We start from the raw sequence: 16,549 nt of genomic DNA on the forward strand, positions 1-16,549 counted from the left end.
AGATCTTTAATGATTATCCATGACTAACTATAACATTTCCACTTTTTAGGTCTTTAAATGGTTGCTTATCAGCTGGTTTATAACAGTAGCATAAAAGGAGTAGCTTTTCCCGAAGGGACTTAAGGGAAGAGGATATGGCAAACAGATCGTAAAAAGATTATAGCTATTCAATATATTGCCTTATCCCTATTTTGACAATTGACGTGTGTCTATTTAGTGATAACTGCTTCGATCTCGTGCCCGGTGACGATCAAATCATCGCTATCGATGTCGGTGGTTCAGTCAATATCCCGCAAGAAGGTATAAACTTGATAGAGAAGCACTACAGTTGATGTTTTATTCTGCACTAGTTGTCTTCTATGTATGTCATTTTAAATGGAAGTGCCTTAATTCGGTCTAGAGAATGGCGTCATAAGAAAATGACCACCGTGCGAAGTTTCCTAATGATTGCAGTATCATACTGTACGGTTTAGCCAATAGAATAGACTTGTAGAAGCCTTACTAATATTAAGGTGGGTATGGTACTTTTATGAACGCCCTTATGCTCCCCCCTTTAAAGTAATGCAAATTGGGTATGGATTGCAACACGACATCGGCCGTTTTCCGAATCCATAACCGGCTTTTCGCCGATATCATTCCCATCTCATCCGGAGATAAGTCGATTACAAATTGTTTAATTGAGAAACTGTTTCATAATTCTTCGTTACACGTCACACACCAGCAAAAGAAAAACCAAAAACTCTCCTAGTATGTCACTCGAAGAGGAAACATTCCGGGCATACACCCAAGCCCAAGGCAGCAATTACGCTGTAGGGCGACCCGGGTATTCCCCAAAGCTGTACGAAATTATTATCGGTCATCATACCTCCACAGGTGGGCAGCTCGACACCGTCATTGATGTCGGCTGCGGAACTGGCCAAGCATCTCTAGACTTGGCCACCTACTTTACTCATACTATTGGCCTAGATCCATCAGAGGGTATGATCAGCGCCGCCCGCGCCTCTGCTAAGTCAGCGAACTTTCCAATACGTTTTGAGGTATCCGATGCTGAAGCACTTGGCGTTGATCTTAAGCCACCCATCGCCGATGTCAGCGTTGACCTACTCACAGCAGCTACGGCAGCCCACTGGTTCGATATGGCACGCTTTTGGACAAGCGCGGCACGTGTGTTGAAGCCCGGCGGTACCGTCGCTCTTTGGGCGAGGACTGGAATGGCCGTGGACCCCATTAGGACGCTAAATGGTGTTGCAGTCAAAGCCGTGGTAGATGAGATATTCACTAATGAGCTGCAAACTTTCTCCAAGCTTGGTAGTAAATTAACACGTGATCTCTATGTTGATCTACCGCTGCCTTGGACCCTTAATCCTCCCGTTGAAGGATTCGATCAAGGGAGCTTCTTCCGGAAAGAATGGAACAAGTACCGAGATGGTAGAAATAACAACGATCTTGGCACGGGAACGATAGTCACGACTGAAGAGTTTGAAAATTTAATAGGTACAAATAGCACGGTGACTAGATGGAGAGAAGCACACCCTGACAAAGTTGGCACAGAAGAAGACATAGGAAGGAAGATGAGAAAGCGAATAGAGAGCCTCTTACACGAAGCGGGTGTGGAGCCTGATGAAGAGGTCCTAACGGGGCAAGTGGCAATCGTACTGCTAATGGTGAAAAAAGATGTAGCATAGAAGTAGCAGCCGAAATGGTATGAAAGCTACAGTGTACAGTATTGTTGCGTAGATTGTGACATGCATACGTGTTTCGAGAGCCTTAAACTATGAAAGGTCGAAGTACTAGGTATGCTCGTGGTTCCCTACTAACAATCTTATATCCCCTGTAAAGCCAATGACTATAGGTACGCGCCTTATTTATGAAGCACTCAATTCTGAATGGAATTCCATAGAACATCGACCTTTTGTATGGATGAGTCCACGCGGCGGTACGCAGATGATCAAGTTTCCGGCTGGGGGAATAGCTCCTATTTCTCCACCCCAAGACGACCGCCCTTGTTCCTGTAACCTACCTACCTAGGTAAGTATCATATAAATTGACTACTCACCGGACCTCTAAATGATGGAACAGAATACGGTAATTCGGAGAGGATTGTTCAATATGAATCTATTTAATAGATTTGTAGCGCGAAATTATTCGTACAAAATTCGCCTTATTGGAAAGAAAATTTTGACTTTGAGATAATGTAATATTCGAGGGTTATTTTGCCGATTCACTGCTCAATTCATCGTTCTCTTTGTCTCCGAAATCGCCGGGCTAACGATTTAACTGGGTTACCTGTGATACTTTGAAAAGGCGAAGTATCTAAATTCATCTTTTCGAACACATCTATCACCTGCCGTGCTCTTCGCGAATTCACTTTTATGGGTTTGGATCCGTACTCAGCCATAATGCAACCCAGCTCATATGATTCTTCTCTTGTTATATCCATCTTCGTCCATCCAGATACGTTATTCATGCGACGAGACACTGGAATCCATGCCATCCAGTCGGTTTCCTTGAATACCATACTGAAGCATACATCCAGTGGTGTAAATCCATTGGAGTCGACGCAATTGGGATCCGCACCAGCGCTAAGAAATTCAGTAGCAATAGCAGGAGTTGCAAGATGAAGTGGTGTAGACCAACCCATGGTAAAGTCGGCCTGGCCATGAATGCGAAGACTACCTACTTCTTTCCACGGTCCAAGTAAGTCAAATATTCGCCGCAAGAGATCACCCAGAGTTCGAGACCAGTCGTTGGCGGAATGGGTTCGTAACATATAAAGTAGTGAAAATATGACATCCAAATCCCCATGTTCATAATTCGATATGCCATTGCCCGGTCCACCAGCAATGGGATTGTAGCTAGCCTTAAGAAGGATTGTGATAGCCTCCTCCCAATCATCACAACTTCCAAAATTGATTTCACGCGATCCCACCAGGCTCAGCCAGAGTAAAGGAGCATTGTTTCCTCGTTGCCAATCTTCTTCCTTAGAAGTGACCCATTCCCTAAGAAACAAGAGCAGAGAAGAGAACGCTGCGAAACTAAGGGGCGTAGAGAATGGATTGAGCGGTAATAACATTTGCTTGACAGCCCAAGCGCGTGTAAGTGATTGCAAATCGTATTTGCTCATTCCAGACACAAATTCCACCAGGGTACTCCCACTAGTGATTTCTGCAGCTCGAGCATGGTTGATAAGAATCGACACATCAATATCGTTTTGGTCGATGTCTCCTTCAAATGCGGGCTGCGAGGCAATAAGATATTTCGAATGGAACATGTGTCCATTCGCGTAATTGTTCTTAACCAAGTGCTCCAGGACGACATCCTTAAACCCGAGACTGGTGACAAATTCGTAAACTGTTTGATGCATGACCTGAACGCAGTTTAAGCCGTCAGCATCCACAAATATCTCAACAAGTCCACCGCCCCACGTAAGTATTTCCTGCGACTGGCGCTTGCCCAGACCTTTCTCTTCGTCAATTGGTATGCTCTCAAGCACTCTTCTTGCTTGGGCATATTTGTGACAACTTGATACCGCGATAGCCCTCCATAAGTAGTCTAATCGAGGGGAAGTCTTCCAGGATTTTATCTCCGAAGCTCGTATTATAAGATCCAAGAGCACATACGTTTCCCAACGACACTCTGCCGGTATTCTTCTGATGGTTTCCTCGTAAAATCTTTCTAGGTCAACAGGGAGTTCACGAACCACAACTCTTAGCTGCTCTAGCGAATTTGATTCAAAAAGAACTTTGTGTTCCAGGTCTTTGATCACCAGCTTCACCCATAGAAAGACTCCAGAAGCACGTTCAACGATCTCGGGAACTAACGTCGTGGCATAAGAGGATAGAGCAGGACTTGAGGCCATCGTCCCCATGCAGAAATTCCGAATATCCTTTGTCGTGTACCTTTGGAGACTAAAGCCTGGGGTATGGTAGAAATATTCCTTGAAAATTTCCTCGGGTCTGCTAGAAAAACAGATTGAGACGCGCGTGGCAGAACGAGCAGACATGGTAAGCATAGAATCCAAGAAGCGACAAATTAACAACCTTGGGCCGTCAAACTCGTCTAAGGCGTCTAAAAAAAGACGAACTTGGAACCGAAATATATTTTGGTTTAGAAGAAGTCGAAAAGCTTCCATCAGCGTTGGGATAGTCCATTCGGGGAGAAACCATCTATCGGGTTGGAGTGTGGGCGGAAACAAGGGGTAAAGGAGGGTATGAAGAGGGAGAGCACCCTCTTCTTTAATTATCTGACGTATAATGCTTCTCATGAGGCCCTCTAGAGATTTTTGGATCGAAGTACCTCGGTAGTAGAAGAAAAACCCAGCCATCACCGTCATTGGTTCGCCGAGTCCTCTTACGAACAGCGACGTACGATAATCCTCTAGGATGAACCTCATTAGGGTGGATTTACCGGATCCGGGCTTGCCATGTATCCAGAAAATTCCAGTTCCGCTCTGGAGCCACTCTGTAAAGTCATTATTATTGTAAATCCATTCAAATGTTCCTTTATACCAATTCTCAATCAGACTCACTCGCAAGTCGAGATCGGGAGCATCAATTGAGGCAATAATTTCTGTGTTACCGTACGTGTTAGTTAGGTAATGCTCATAAATTAGGAATCCCGGGACTCTAAATTCACCTTTCTTACTAGGACCTTTTCGAGGTAACTCCTCCCTCGGCGCCTCCATCACTCCAGAGTCTGTTAATAGTTTTTGTGGACCAGAAGGTTTTACCTCTACGGTAGTTTGGCGTGGCGTCTGAGTTTGGGAACGGGATTTAGATATATCCCGAAGTTTGGAATATACAATTCGAGAAGCTGAGCTATTGCGCGGGAATTTGACCATATTAGAATGGTTTTCAGGGATAGGGAACGTCTTAGTAGGGTCTTTGTGCTCGAGACGACATGTCGCGGAGTATGGATCTACAAGTAAAGAAGGGGGTCCGTCACTGACCCAACCCGTACCTTCGGAATTTGACTTTTCAGGCGACTGTCAACGGTAAAGTCTCCATATGCGTACGTGATGCACTTACAACGACTGTGGGGGATAAACGAGTCTCGTAGGCCCAGAAAATGGTAACTTGACTGAGAAATGTCGTGCCCGTGAAAGCCTTGTCCATCTTGAGCAAGTAATTCGAATTTGGCTTCAAATCTTGCACCAAAGTCTCGTTAGGCTGTCCCTCGGCGATTGCGAGGAGATGTGATTGGTCCATCCCTAGATTCGGGACGCCAAACATGATAGCCCCGTGAATCTTGTGAATAATATCGCGGTTCAAGGTATTCCTAGCATCAGCGATGCGCACGAAAAAGTCTTTGAGAATGAGGCCCCCCAGGCTATGTGCAATGAAGACTATAGGCTTCGCAGACGGTTGTCTCCACCCACCGACAGCGAGATTTTCGATTAGATCCTTTGCGATGTCGCCAAGTACTAGGGTAGACGACCCATCAACCAAACTGGAGTTTTGGCCGTAAAGAATAGCTCTCATCCCAGGGACATGAGTTGGCGCTTCATCCCGGATCCACATAAACGTTTTATCGTCTCCGTGAGGCTGCCATGACCCAAAGGGATGGCTCGCAAGACCAGAGATAGCAATGCAACTAAGCACCGGGGATTAGAATGTAAATATCCAGTTAACGATTAACTCGAGGGGGTAAAGCCATAATTACGCACTCAAATTGGTGCAGCTCTCTTTTTACGTCATTTAGAGGTGTCAGACCTAAAAATTCGCAATCCAAGGTCAAGCCCTCACAGCGGCAACAACGCGAGAGATCCCATAGCGTCCCTCGGAGCTGCGGATCAATTGACTGGATCGCCGAAGGTACGGAACGGAATTGTAAGGTAGCAACTTGAGGCGCTGGATGTGACCAATGGTGCAATGAAGTCGCCAGTGACCGGACGTCGATATCATTAGCAGCTAGATCGGGAAACCCCTCACTTAGCAGCTCGGCCACATCACTCGTCGTCTGGATTTGAGAAGGGACTCCCTCCAGACGAAATACCTTTCTAATCCATCTCCCGGGGCTCATTGCCACTAGCCGTTAGTTAACAATTTTCTGATAGTCATGAATGCTATTGTTAAAGACAATACGCAAGACTGTTGCAGTAAGGGTAATGACAGTTCCCTTTTTGTTCCGGAACAATGTAATTCCGTCGAAATCAACTCTTCAATATTTAAGGAGCCAAACCAAACACCGCCAATCATATCCTCAGAATTGCCCTTCAGTTCTCGACTTTTTGCTTTCGCATTCTTTCCCATAACATATCTCAATGGCATTCAGTCACTTTTCTGGAAGGTTTCCAGCCCCCTCACGGTTGGGATACTGTTGTTCTGCATTTTTGTCGGGCAGAAGGAGAAGGTTATAAATACAGTTCCACGGGACTTATATGAAAAACTAGCACTATGGAGAGAGTGGGGCGGATGGAAGGCTTGGAGTTGGAAGATGGGTTATAAACCGACAGCGACGGACATAAAGACGATTATCGGGTGGTAGGATTGGGTGGACACAGCATTAACCAGGCCGGTTTTCCTTATGAAGAATAATATCTTCTTATAGAAAATAAGAAGGGATAAATGCAAGCTACGAAGTTATAGCGTATCTTTCCTTTTTTAAATATAAAATATTCATTAAGCTTGTTAATATTTTTTTATTTCATAATATACTTTTTCTTTTTTTTTCTTTATAATTAATACACCCCATAACCATAACTACCCAAGCTTCTTATTAACATATTATCATATTTTCTAATAACTTTAAAATACCAATAGCTCGCGCTTAATCATAAGTACATCTCAATACATGTATCATACAGCCATGGGGGCTTTTTCACTCTAATCCATATAGAGATGCACTCTTAGGGGTTGTGTTACTAGTCTAGGAATAAAAATTTTAGCGGGTCAATTTATAAGGCTCTACGAATACTACTTACATAAATACCCGTAGTTACCTAGGTAGCAGATGACCAAATTCATCTATATTAGATAGTATTCAACACTAAGTGTTGGCAATGTTACAATGAGGCTATGTAATCTCGATTGGTTGCAGTGATAGTAACATCTCCGCAAGACACCTAATTCTATAGGCTCTCGCGAAGCTGACGTGTGGCTGAGTTAGGAGATCTCCGAACAAACCACCTTTCGTTTTTTCACAGTCAATTAAATATACAGACTCTCTCCATTATACATCGAGAGGCTATGCAATGAAGTCTGTCAATATAACCTAACAACGCCCTGTCCTTGACCTGGCTATATACCCACAAAGTAAAGACCACTACATGACATCTCGTTATAATTGAAAGTTGCGATACTCCTGATATCCGCATTCCAAAATGTCGGATACTTATTGCGGAGAAGCCAAGGGTGAAAAAGACGCGACCGCCATTGACTACAAAAATGAAACTGATCGTGTCGAGTCCTTCAATAGTAGGCCTTGGTCTCTCGTAGTTTCTCCCTAGTCGCAAAACTAAACAATACCTACCAGAAACCGATTCAGCGACCCAAACTAGGCTTAGATGGCCAGCCCACAACGCCGAGAATGGCAAGAACGATGACCAAGAGTGGGATATTGTCGAGAACCCGGACTCGACGGACGAAGTCGATACACGTGGCCGACGACATACATCTCGAGTGCATTTCGATATGACAGTAGGGTTTCGGCAACGGAAATATACATTGTTCTCCCTCGACATGAGTTACACATGCCGTGGCCATGCAGACGCGGCTTCTATGAGAGTTGAGGAACCCGCTGGAAATCAATCAACTGAACAATTATTGGAGAAAGGACCCATTGAGGGCAGCGAGGAACATAATTGAGACATGCGATAATTCTTCTCTTGCCCTAACATCGAATATCAAAGTATGCATTATCTTAATATCAACCGAGCCAGCCACTTTTAAGGACATTTTTTGCGATTAACGCACACACCTTCGGGGAGTAAAGACCCTGTAGCATGTTAGTTTTTCCGGTCGCATTATTTCTCATTGGTGGAAGTAAGTTATGACACGGATCTAAAGTCGCGATGCTCCCAAAAACATGGTCCGACCCTCCGTACATACCTAGGTAAGTGCTTAGGTAGTACTGTACCCGATCAGAGAAGCGGGAATGTGACATCGGCCAACTATTTAGGTGGATTCAGTGGCTAGATCACCAGGGGGTTTAAATAGGCTAATGATCGTTCGCAGTACAAATACCTCCTACTTAGATATGATCAACAAAGTAATTCAGTATTCTCTATTCGAACCATGGCTTCATACTTTAGATTATTTGTTTCGGTTCTAGCCGTAATCCAAGGTGTACTCGCAGCGGTGACGTTTACCGTCCCCAAGCAGGCACATACAGGATCCTACAAATATGCGCCTTTAGACCCAGCACCAGTCGGTATATCGTAAGTTACAGGGTACCTAGGTATTCTTATTGTAGCGGATGATATTTACTAATGCCGTTGCAGCTTCGAATTCTTCGCTTTCCCGTCCTATTTCACCAACGTGAGCGCTACAAATCAATGTCTTTCCAATTGGAAGGATCTCTCCGGGGTCTGGCCGCCAATTCGCATCGGAGGTACCACACAAGATCGGGCTCAATATGACTCTAAAACTTCGGCCTATGTTGTTTATAGTGTTTCCAGCCCAGCTGATGCACCTGCGAGCCTCACATTCGGCTCCAGTTTCTTAACTTTGGCGGGGAGCTATGGCGGCAGCGTTGTGGTCGGGTTAAACAGGGGTAAGAATCAGATTCAGAACACGATCAGCGCCGCCAAAATTGCCGTGGCCGAAGTGAAGAATCTCCTTGCTGTCGAACTCGGAAACGAACCAGAATGTACGTCCACTCCCAGCAATGTCCATCATCGTAGCTGACTGACTCCTAGATTATTCCAGAAACGGTCAGCCCATTGCCTCCGGAAGTTGGTCCCCGGCTATTGACGCCGCTTCTCAGAATAATTGGGATATATCGGTAGGATCGGCTGTAGATAAGCGGCCAATAATCCAAGCCGGGAACTCCAATGATTCTCCTCCCACATGGGGCGCGGCAGAGTTGATTGCGACAGAGAATGCAACCGTAAAGCAATACGTCAAGACATACGCGCACCACAACTATCCTGGGGGAAGTGTAACTTCCTTAATGAGCCATAAGAGTATCTCCAGCAACTTACATGTCTTTGATGCTGACGTAGCGGCCGCCTTAAAAGAGGGCAAGCCATACGTGTTCGGCGAAACTAATTCGGGTACGTGATTCTGAGCATACGCACGTAAGGAAACAATGCTAATATAATTGACAGTATCTGGCGGTGGCGCGGCGGCTGTATCGCCAACTTTTGGTGCGGCCCTGGTAAGTAACATTAGAAATTCTCTCTTTTTCGATATGCGACAGAACGCCCTACCGAAAGAGACAGACACTAACTCATGGACATAGTGGACAATGGACTATGTACTTCGGGCAAGCTACAGCAATATATCGCGGACGTATTTTCACCACGGCACTGTCGGTAATTGTCAGTATTGTTTCTGGGGAAGATATAGCATGGGTGCCCCTTACTATGGCGCGTACGCAGCGACTGCCTTGCTAGCAAAGGCGTCCTATCTCACAGCTCTTGACGACGGCTCGAACAATTATGCGGCATATGTTTCGTTTGATTCCAATGGTGCACCACTTCGGGCACTGTTATACAACTCTGATTATTTCAGTGGAAGTGGTACTCGATCCAGCCAATCATTCCAGCTTCAGGGACTATCCGGAAGTTCCGTGAAAGCCAAGAGACTCACGGCAGATAGCGCTGCGTCCAGAGTCGATCAAGGTGGAAAAGTTACTTTCGGAGGCCAGACTTTTACCGACGGAGACTGCAAAATTGCCGGGTCTGAGAGTATTGAGACATTGGAGGTATCGAACGGGCAGGCGACGGCTACATTAAAGGCTAGTGAGGCCCTCCTAGTATACTTGCAATGATCTAGGCCGCATGATCAGTTGTACGGCTACTATACATTTCCAATTAGGAGGGAAAAGGTATCGATGGAATTTACTTATCTTGACTGTGCAATGCGTCTCATTATCCACTGCCACCATTGACACCATTGACCCCATGGCATTAAAGGAACGGAAGCGGAAAGTAGAGAGTGCATTCAGTGTTCCACCATCTTGGTCAAGTCATCAGAATCAATTGTCACTCCTATGCAGTTTATACGCGGCCGAAATGCGCATCCGATTTAATTATCTCGTCTACCTAGGTAGATACGACCAAACTGCGTAGTGGTTGACATCTGCCTCCAATATCAACACCATCAGGTATCATATTATGCCATTTGTCGGGAATGACTATCCTAGGTAAGCATCCATTATACCCTCAAAAACGATCCTTGTCCTTTACAGGGAAATCGGAACCGGTGGTCTTCTTATACTGGTCGCGTATGAAGTCAGAGATCTGTTCATCCTTGGCTTGCTCGGCAGCGCTTTCATTGCTTTGATCCCCTTGACCCAATACATGTTCTTGGACCCAATCAACTCCTATATTATTAGAAGAGGTTCGTTAGCCGAAGAAACATAAATGCTTAAGTGAACGAATAGGTCGCCAGTATCTGCTGTTGGGACTAAATCAACGTACCCTTGTCAAGAGCATCCTCATTTTTCTCACTTTCTTTTCCGCCTCCAGCGAGTGTATTAAGTTTATCCATAACACCGCCGCTCGACTGCTGCTGGCTATTCTCTTGTGTCTTGTTTTCTTGCTCGTTCTTGGAACCGCCGGTAAGCTTGTTGACAAAATCCATGGTGATGCGTCTGGGCATGCGTTAGATACAGAGTGAAAATTGACGATAAAAGAGTGGATTGAAGTATCAACCAAAGATGTAGGAGAATTCGAGGGGGAAGATGTAATTGAATGTCGCAGAAGGATAAAGAGGACTTGATTGCGAATTGAATAGACGACGTAAGTGGCGCGGTGCCCACGATGATGTCACTGTCGAATGAGTTCTTTCTTTTGTCCTTGGCATGTCGACCTAAACATCTTCAAACATTCCAAGATTATTGATGGCTTTAAGGTACCTACCTAGGTATGTAAGTACTTCCCTTTAGATCTATGGGTCTTTTATCAGCCAGGCTTAGATGAAAATAATTCCATTGATGTTTCTAGATCAAATGATCTGCGAGATGTATTGCTTGATCTTTACCCACTCAAAACATTGAACCAGGATGTAAATAACTCGAGAGGTCACGATAGGTGCAAGGAAATTGTTGTAAAGTTGCTGAGCTGAAAAATAGCGGGTCGTATTTTTCCTACAACACCTGAGCAGCGTTGCTACTGCGCAGCTATATGTACCTACCGACAGCTAAAATTTCAATACTTGGGGAATCCATGTATGTCGGAATTGGGGGACACTATATACTTGTACCTAAGGCGTACTGTACATCTAGGTAGGTACATGGAGATGTTCGTTGCCCGCTACTACCCCGCTGCGGCTGATGTAGATTTAGAGTCTCTACCCCACTATCATAACAACGGTGCGCACCATACTTAGGTGTACAGCTGTGATCATTCAATGAATTGTGCACACAAGAGGGGGCACATGCACTCATGATCATGTAGTAAACACCTACATATCTAAATACATCAATAATTCGATACGTTATAGGACCAGGTGGTTCCATACATCATTGAGGCCTATTCTAAGCACCAGAGTACCTAGATATGTACGGTAATATAGTACGCGTGATGCGCTGGATGCACATGCACACATTTACACACGTCCCTACATATAGGTAGATTGATTCTTGCATAGCATCTTGTTAAACAAAGCCTTCAGATCAGTATAATCCTGCTTCATGTAGGCTGTTAGATGTAGCACGCTTATATCCGTCTATTGCATGCACATACATATTTAATCAAGGTAATTAAGATAAGCTTTGATTGCGCATAAGAATTTAAGTTACCTACACTGCAATATTGAAGGTTCAATGTTTAAATGTGTGAAATCCCATGTACAACCTACAACCCTATTCCCAGCATCATGTATTTGAATTTGTAGGTACCTTGTGTAGGCAGGCACAATTCAGGTAGCACACATATACGTACCAAACATACATATACCTACATAAAACACAAGGCACTTTTTTTAGTGCTGCAGCCTCATCTTTCCAACCTTGAAAGCTCCCAACTCACCTAAATTTCTAAATTTCTGATGTCCGTAAAATCCCACTACCTTCGTCCATACCTATATCCCTAGGAATATACAGGGAATATATCAACAGATACGAAGACTCGCATTTCTCTATTTGGTATTATTTTCAACCCTCGCAAACATTGATAATTCCATCATTGTATCAGCCTAGACGAAACTCCTACATGATATGAGACGTTGGCCTATTTCCATAACAAACACACTTAAGGCTCGGCACCCCAGACCCAATCATTTACTTACATAAAAGTACCTAAGGTCGAGTACCTAGGCATTAGTAGGGCGAATCAGTTGGTTCCTTCTTATCAACTGCAAGGCGTCCCTCCACTAATCAAGTGCAGGTGATCCAACACTTCACCAACACACCAGCATCGCATTTTAAGCATCGTCGCTCTCTCGATGCAGCAATAAGCAAGTCCTACAAGGTACTCGGGTACGTATTATAGATATCGCCTAGCCTCACCTGGGTACTCTCTTATTTATCTTTTATTCCCCTCTAGGCAACCCATGGTCTGGAAGATGTTGTAGCCTACCTACTTGAGTAGGGACATCCAATCAATTCTAATGTGTAAATCCTCTTGACTGACTACATATTTACAGGTTGTGTCTTACCCCGCTTAGCCTGCCTAGGATAACATCCAGTACTTAACATCGTGCATCGTACATCGTCTATACGCAACTCACAAGGCCGAGTCTAAATCCTGGAACCGAGAATAAGGAATCAAGGCAGAAAGCACAGGACGTCTTTGAGTTGACTTTCGAGGCTGGAGGACGTTTTATATGTTTCTCTACTAAGTAGTTCGCCCTCGTCCGTGTCCTCGAGTTTACTGGGGACTTTCCTTAGCAATCAGCAGATTTTAGGTCTCCGCCCCCTGCACAGTGCGCTACTTACCCATAGTGAATGGTGAATGGTGAATCCACCATCGACTGATACAGTTTATCAAAACAAACAAAGGAAAAAAAAAAAACAAATAGTTTTTTTTTTCCTTCGAGTTTACTAGCCCACCTAATCACATGCGACCAATAGGCACCAAGACCTATCGCCTAGACATCTTATTTGTATGCTCCCACTAGATGGGTTCTATCTCAACCGGACAACCCCGAGACACCGGCCTCTTATCATGGCACCCAATCTAGAGACATTCAAGCATATTTCGAGCAGGATTAACTTCTTCCGAAATCACCGCCCGGACCAGAATTCTACCGATAGTGAGAAATCGCCCCAACATTTACTTACTCAAATACGACCGCCGTCAATATCAAGTCTCAATTTCGCATCAGCATCAGCATCAGCACCAGCGGCATCGGCCTCGGACTCAGCTTCGACCTCAATCTCACCGTCCGCAGGTCCAGCCCAGGCCAAAAAGACCTCGGAAGTTTCGCGTAACAAACCGCCCACAATGGCTTTGAAACAAGGTTCTAACTTGCCCCGGGCGTCAAAATCAACATCCACGTACACGAAAATGCCAACTTTCTCGAGCACATCTTCGTCGATCTTTGCTGGCTCTTCAGCTGGTGCGCCCGCCACGAACATGGTCGCTGACGGAAGTTCGCTTCGGGTGGAATCAGCGGGAAAGCCCTCAGCAAGCAATAGTAAAATGCTCAGTCAGGGTCTTGGTAGCAAATATAACCCTATTGACCTCACCGACAACACACCCGAGAATGATTTTCAACCATCATACCACTCTACTTTCGAGACTCCTAAAGCTCTTAAACAACATTCATGGACTCCAACGGCAAGTCTCCCTCATACAGCACATTTCCATCCAACAACCCCAGTAGCTCCGGCAGCCCCGGCAACGCAGGATTTTGTTCATCCAGGTCTGTGGGCGCTTCCCGGGTATCCAAACCATTCTTACGGACCCATGAAATACGACGAGTTCCCGCCAATGTTTGACACTTGGTCGTTAGCCGATGCCGGGACGTTCTGGGATGATCCGTCCGTACCACCTGGAGCCAACACTCCGTCGCTGGGTCCACCAGAATACCCGAAACCCACAGTTGATGAGATGGCTTTTCAAAACTCTGGATCGTGGTTTAGTAAGTGGGCGGGAAGTAGCCTAACCCCACCCTTCCCATACCCGAACTATCCTCAACAACAACCAAACCAGGGACCGCAGTTCGGGGGAACGGCGATGGATGTGGACAGTCCGGAGGATAGCAGTGAATCTTCGGCGGATCAAGATGAACTTCCGGAGGAACCCACCGCCTCCAACGAAATATTATCTAAACTGGAGCCGTTACAACAGTTCGTCCGAGAGTGTCTTCGCCGAACCTGCCCCAAATGCCCTACCAAGAGAGCATTAGACGCCAAGGATGTCGTGAACATGACGACAGGATGGGCCAAAGATTCTGGTGAGTTCCAAGCAGATATGCGATGCCAATTGAGGCGTATTCTAATACTCCGCAGATAATATCGTCCTAGGCACGTCGTGTCAAGGCCGATTTTGTCAGGCATTCACGTGTCTCGGCTGTGGAAAGGCCATATACATTACAGGAATGGGAAGAGCAACGAGTAGCTTCTTCATATCCGGAAAAAAGGTCGCCGTGTATTGGTGCTGCGATGACGGAAGGCTCGCTGCGATTTGGGCTCTTGCTTGCGGTTGGAAGGCGCCGACACCCAAACCCCGAACCGTAACCCGCGTGGTCAATAAGGTCCGAGAACGAAGTAACACCAAGTTCGCCACGACTCACGGCGGACATAGCCATAGTACGCAACGCACGCCAGCTAACGCCAAAGGCATTGGTTACGGTAGTGAACGACCAGAATATCATCCCTTCAGCTATTTCCAAAGTCGACTAGCTCCTCGCCCGATCCCCGAAAGGCCCATAGATACTCAAGAGGATTCCGTACAGGAGGCATATTTCAAACTCTTAGCTGCGCTGCTTCCTTCGCCCACTGGAAGTACTGATTTTGACTTTTTGCCTCCTTTTTATTTCTCGCATATGCTTTCCCGCAGTCCTCTAGTAGAGATGACCGCTATGATGTTGAATAATGGCTCGATGGAAGAGATGTCCCGCCATTGTCGGCTTCATGACGCCATGTTAGATTTTTTCGAGGCATTAGGCAATCACCCGGCAACTACTGGGTTATTGTATAATGACCGCAACTTGTATCACGCGAAAGGCGGAAGCCTCTTGGAGGTTTCAATCCCTCCAGTCCACAAAAAGGCCAAACTGGCCCCCAAGGATACCAGTAAACCTTTAACAACATTATTGGAGAAAATGGCAACCCAGTCGCGGACAGTTCTTCGCCATGCCAGGGCCAATCCTACCGAGTTTCAAAATACCGAGGGGCGGGATCTGCTAACGATTAGTCAACGGTTAATTAATCTCTCCGCTCACCATATGAGCAATATGCAACTTCTCCAAACGGAAATGGATACGAGCGACGGTGAATCAATTATCGACTTTTCTCAGTGGCATCGCGAAAATAATACTCGAGACACTCCTGATGAATCGATTCTGAATGGCTTCGCATTCACGCGAGAACTTGAGAGAATGTCCAACGCGATCCCAGCCCGTGGAAGAATGAAGAGGCTAATTACTGAGATCTCGACGCTTCAGACATCTCTGCCGGAGGGTATTTTTATATGCCATGGATCATCACGACTAGACATCATGAAGGTCCTCATCATTGGACCCAAAGGTACCCCTTACGAGCATGGATTGTTCGAATTTGATTTGTGGTGCCCCCCAGACTACCCAAATTCGGCGCCCAAGATGAAATACAAGACCACAAATAACGGAAGAACGCGATTCAACCCGAACCTGTACGAAGATGGCACAAGTAAGTAAACACCATCCCAGCCCAAACTAGCCACTTTACTAGTAGAGATGCGGCGGTTGCAGTGGAAACCTTGGGTGATAGAATGTTACTAACAGTCGTGCCGAACAGTATGCCTTTCCTTGCTAGGGACATGGTCTGGTGAGCCCTGGAGAGCCAATAAGTCAACTATACTTCAGGTACTTGTGAGTATCCAGGCCATGATTCTCTGCGAACAGCCCTGGTACAATGAACCCGGTCGAGAGTTAAACGAGAACAAGTCTCTATCAACGAAATATAACAACGATATACGCAGCTGGACGTTACAATATGCCCTGCTGCCCTGGATCAACGCACTTAGTGCCAAAAACACAGATCAAGGCGCCAGCTCTAGCTCTACTACAAGTGTTGAACCACTCTGGAAGGAAACCGCTCGATTGTTCTTGTGCGCGAAAGCTAGGGACATCATAAGCTCATCCAACCAGGCAGCTTCCAGATCACGAAAGATGGCGTTACAAGGTGTCGCAAAGACCGTTGAGTCGACCCTTCGAGCAAAGGGTTTTGTAGATTGAAGCACTCAGGAAATTACCATGATGGTCATTTCCGGCCTTCTTTTTCTTGCCACCTGTTT

The 16,549-nt window shown here is 45.7% G+C and overlaps 5 protein-coding genes across 5 annotated transcripts; 3 read left to right on the top strand and 2 right to left on the bottom strand.

Annotated features, from left to right (window-relative positions):
• The first annotated feature begins 566 nt into the window (after positions 1–566).
• F4822DRAFT_150939 (S-adenosyl-L-methionine-dependent methyltransferase) lies at positions 567–2,028 on the top strand. The gene has a single exon (XM_051453009.1). The coding sequence runs from the start codon at positions 750–752 to the stop codon at positions 1,683–1,685; it is 936 nt and encodes a 311-aa protein (XP_051316221.1). The 5' UTR covers positions 567–749; the 3' UTR covers positions 1,686–2,028.
• A 205-nt stretch (positions 2,029–2,233) lies between these two features.
• F4822DRAFT_426295 (uncharacterized protein) lies at positions 2,234–6,021 on the bottom strand (the record flags this gene model as incomplete). Its single annotated transcript, XM_051460519.1, has 4 exons — positions 2,234–4,569; positions 4,636–4,972; positions 5,028–5,592; positions 5,666–6,021. The coding sequence occupies 4 exons, from the start codon at positions 6,019–6,021 to the stop codon at positions 2,234–2,236; spliced, it is 3,594 nt and encodes a 1,197-aa protein (XP_051316222.1).
• Positions 6,022–8,234: 2,213 nt separating this feature from the next.
• Positions 8,235–9,933, top strand: F4822DRAFT_426297 (glycoside hydrolase family 79 protein; the record flags this gene model as incomplete). The annotated part of the gene is made up of 5 exons (XM_051460520.1): positions 8,235–8,377; positions 8,441–8,808; positions 8,858–9,214; positions 9,269–9,318; positions 9,403–9,933. 5 exons carry the CDS (start codon positions 8,235–8,237, stop codon positions 9,931–9,933), a joined length of 1,449 nt encoding a protein of 482 aa, XP_051316223.1.
• Positions 9,934–10,327: 394 nt separating this feature from the next.
• On the bottom strand, positions 10,328–10,748 carry F4822DRAFT_426298 (uncharacterized protein; the record flags this gene model as incomplete). Its single annotated transcript, XM_051460521.1, has 2 exons — positions 10,328–10,488; positions 10,586–10,748. The coding sequence occupies 2 exons, from the start codon at positions 10,746–10,748 to the stop codon at positions 10,328–10,330; spliced, it is 324 nt and encodes a 107-aa protein (XP_051316224.1).
• A 2,525-nt stretch (positions 10,749–13,273) lies between these two features.
• On the top strand, positions 13,274–16,490 carry F4822DRAFT_426299 (uncharacterized protein; the record flags this gene model as incomplete). The annotated part of the gene is made up of 3 exons (XM_051460522.1): positions 13,274–14,507; positions 14,563–15,942; positions 16,051–16,490. 3 exons carry the CDS (start codon positions 13,274–13,276, stop codon positions 16,488–16,490), a joined length of 3,054 nt encoding a protein of 1,017 aa, XP_051316225.1.
• Positions 16,491–16,549: the final 59 nt, after the last annotated feature.

This window comes from Hypoxylon trugodes (genome assembly GCF_022578975.1).
Source record: "Hypoxylon trugodes strain CBS 135444 unplaced genomic scaffold F4822scaffold_3, whole genome shotgun sequence".
Lineage (NCBI taxonomy): Eukaryota > Fungi > Ascomycota > Sordariomycetes > Xylariales > Hypoxylaceae > Hypoxylon > Hypoxylon trugodes.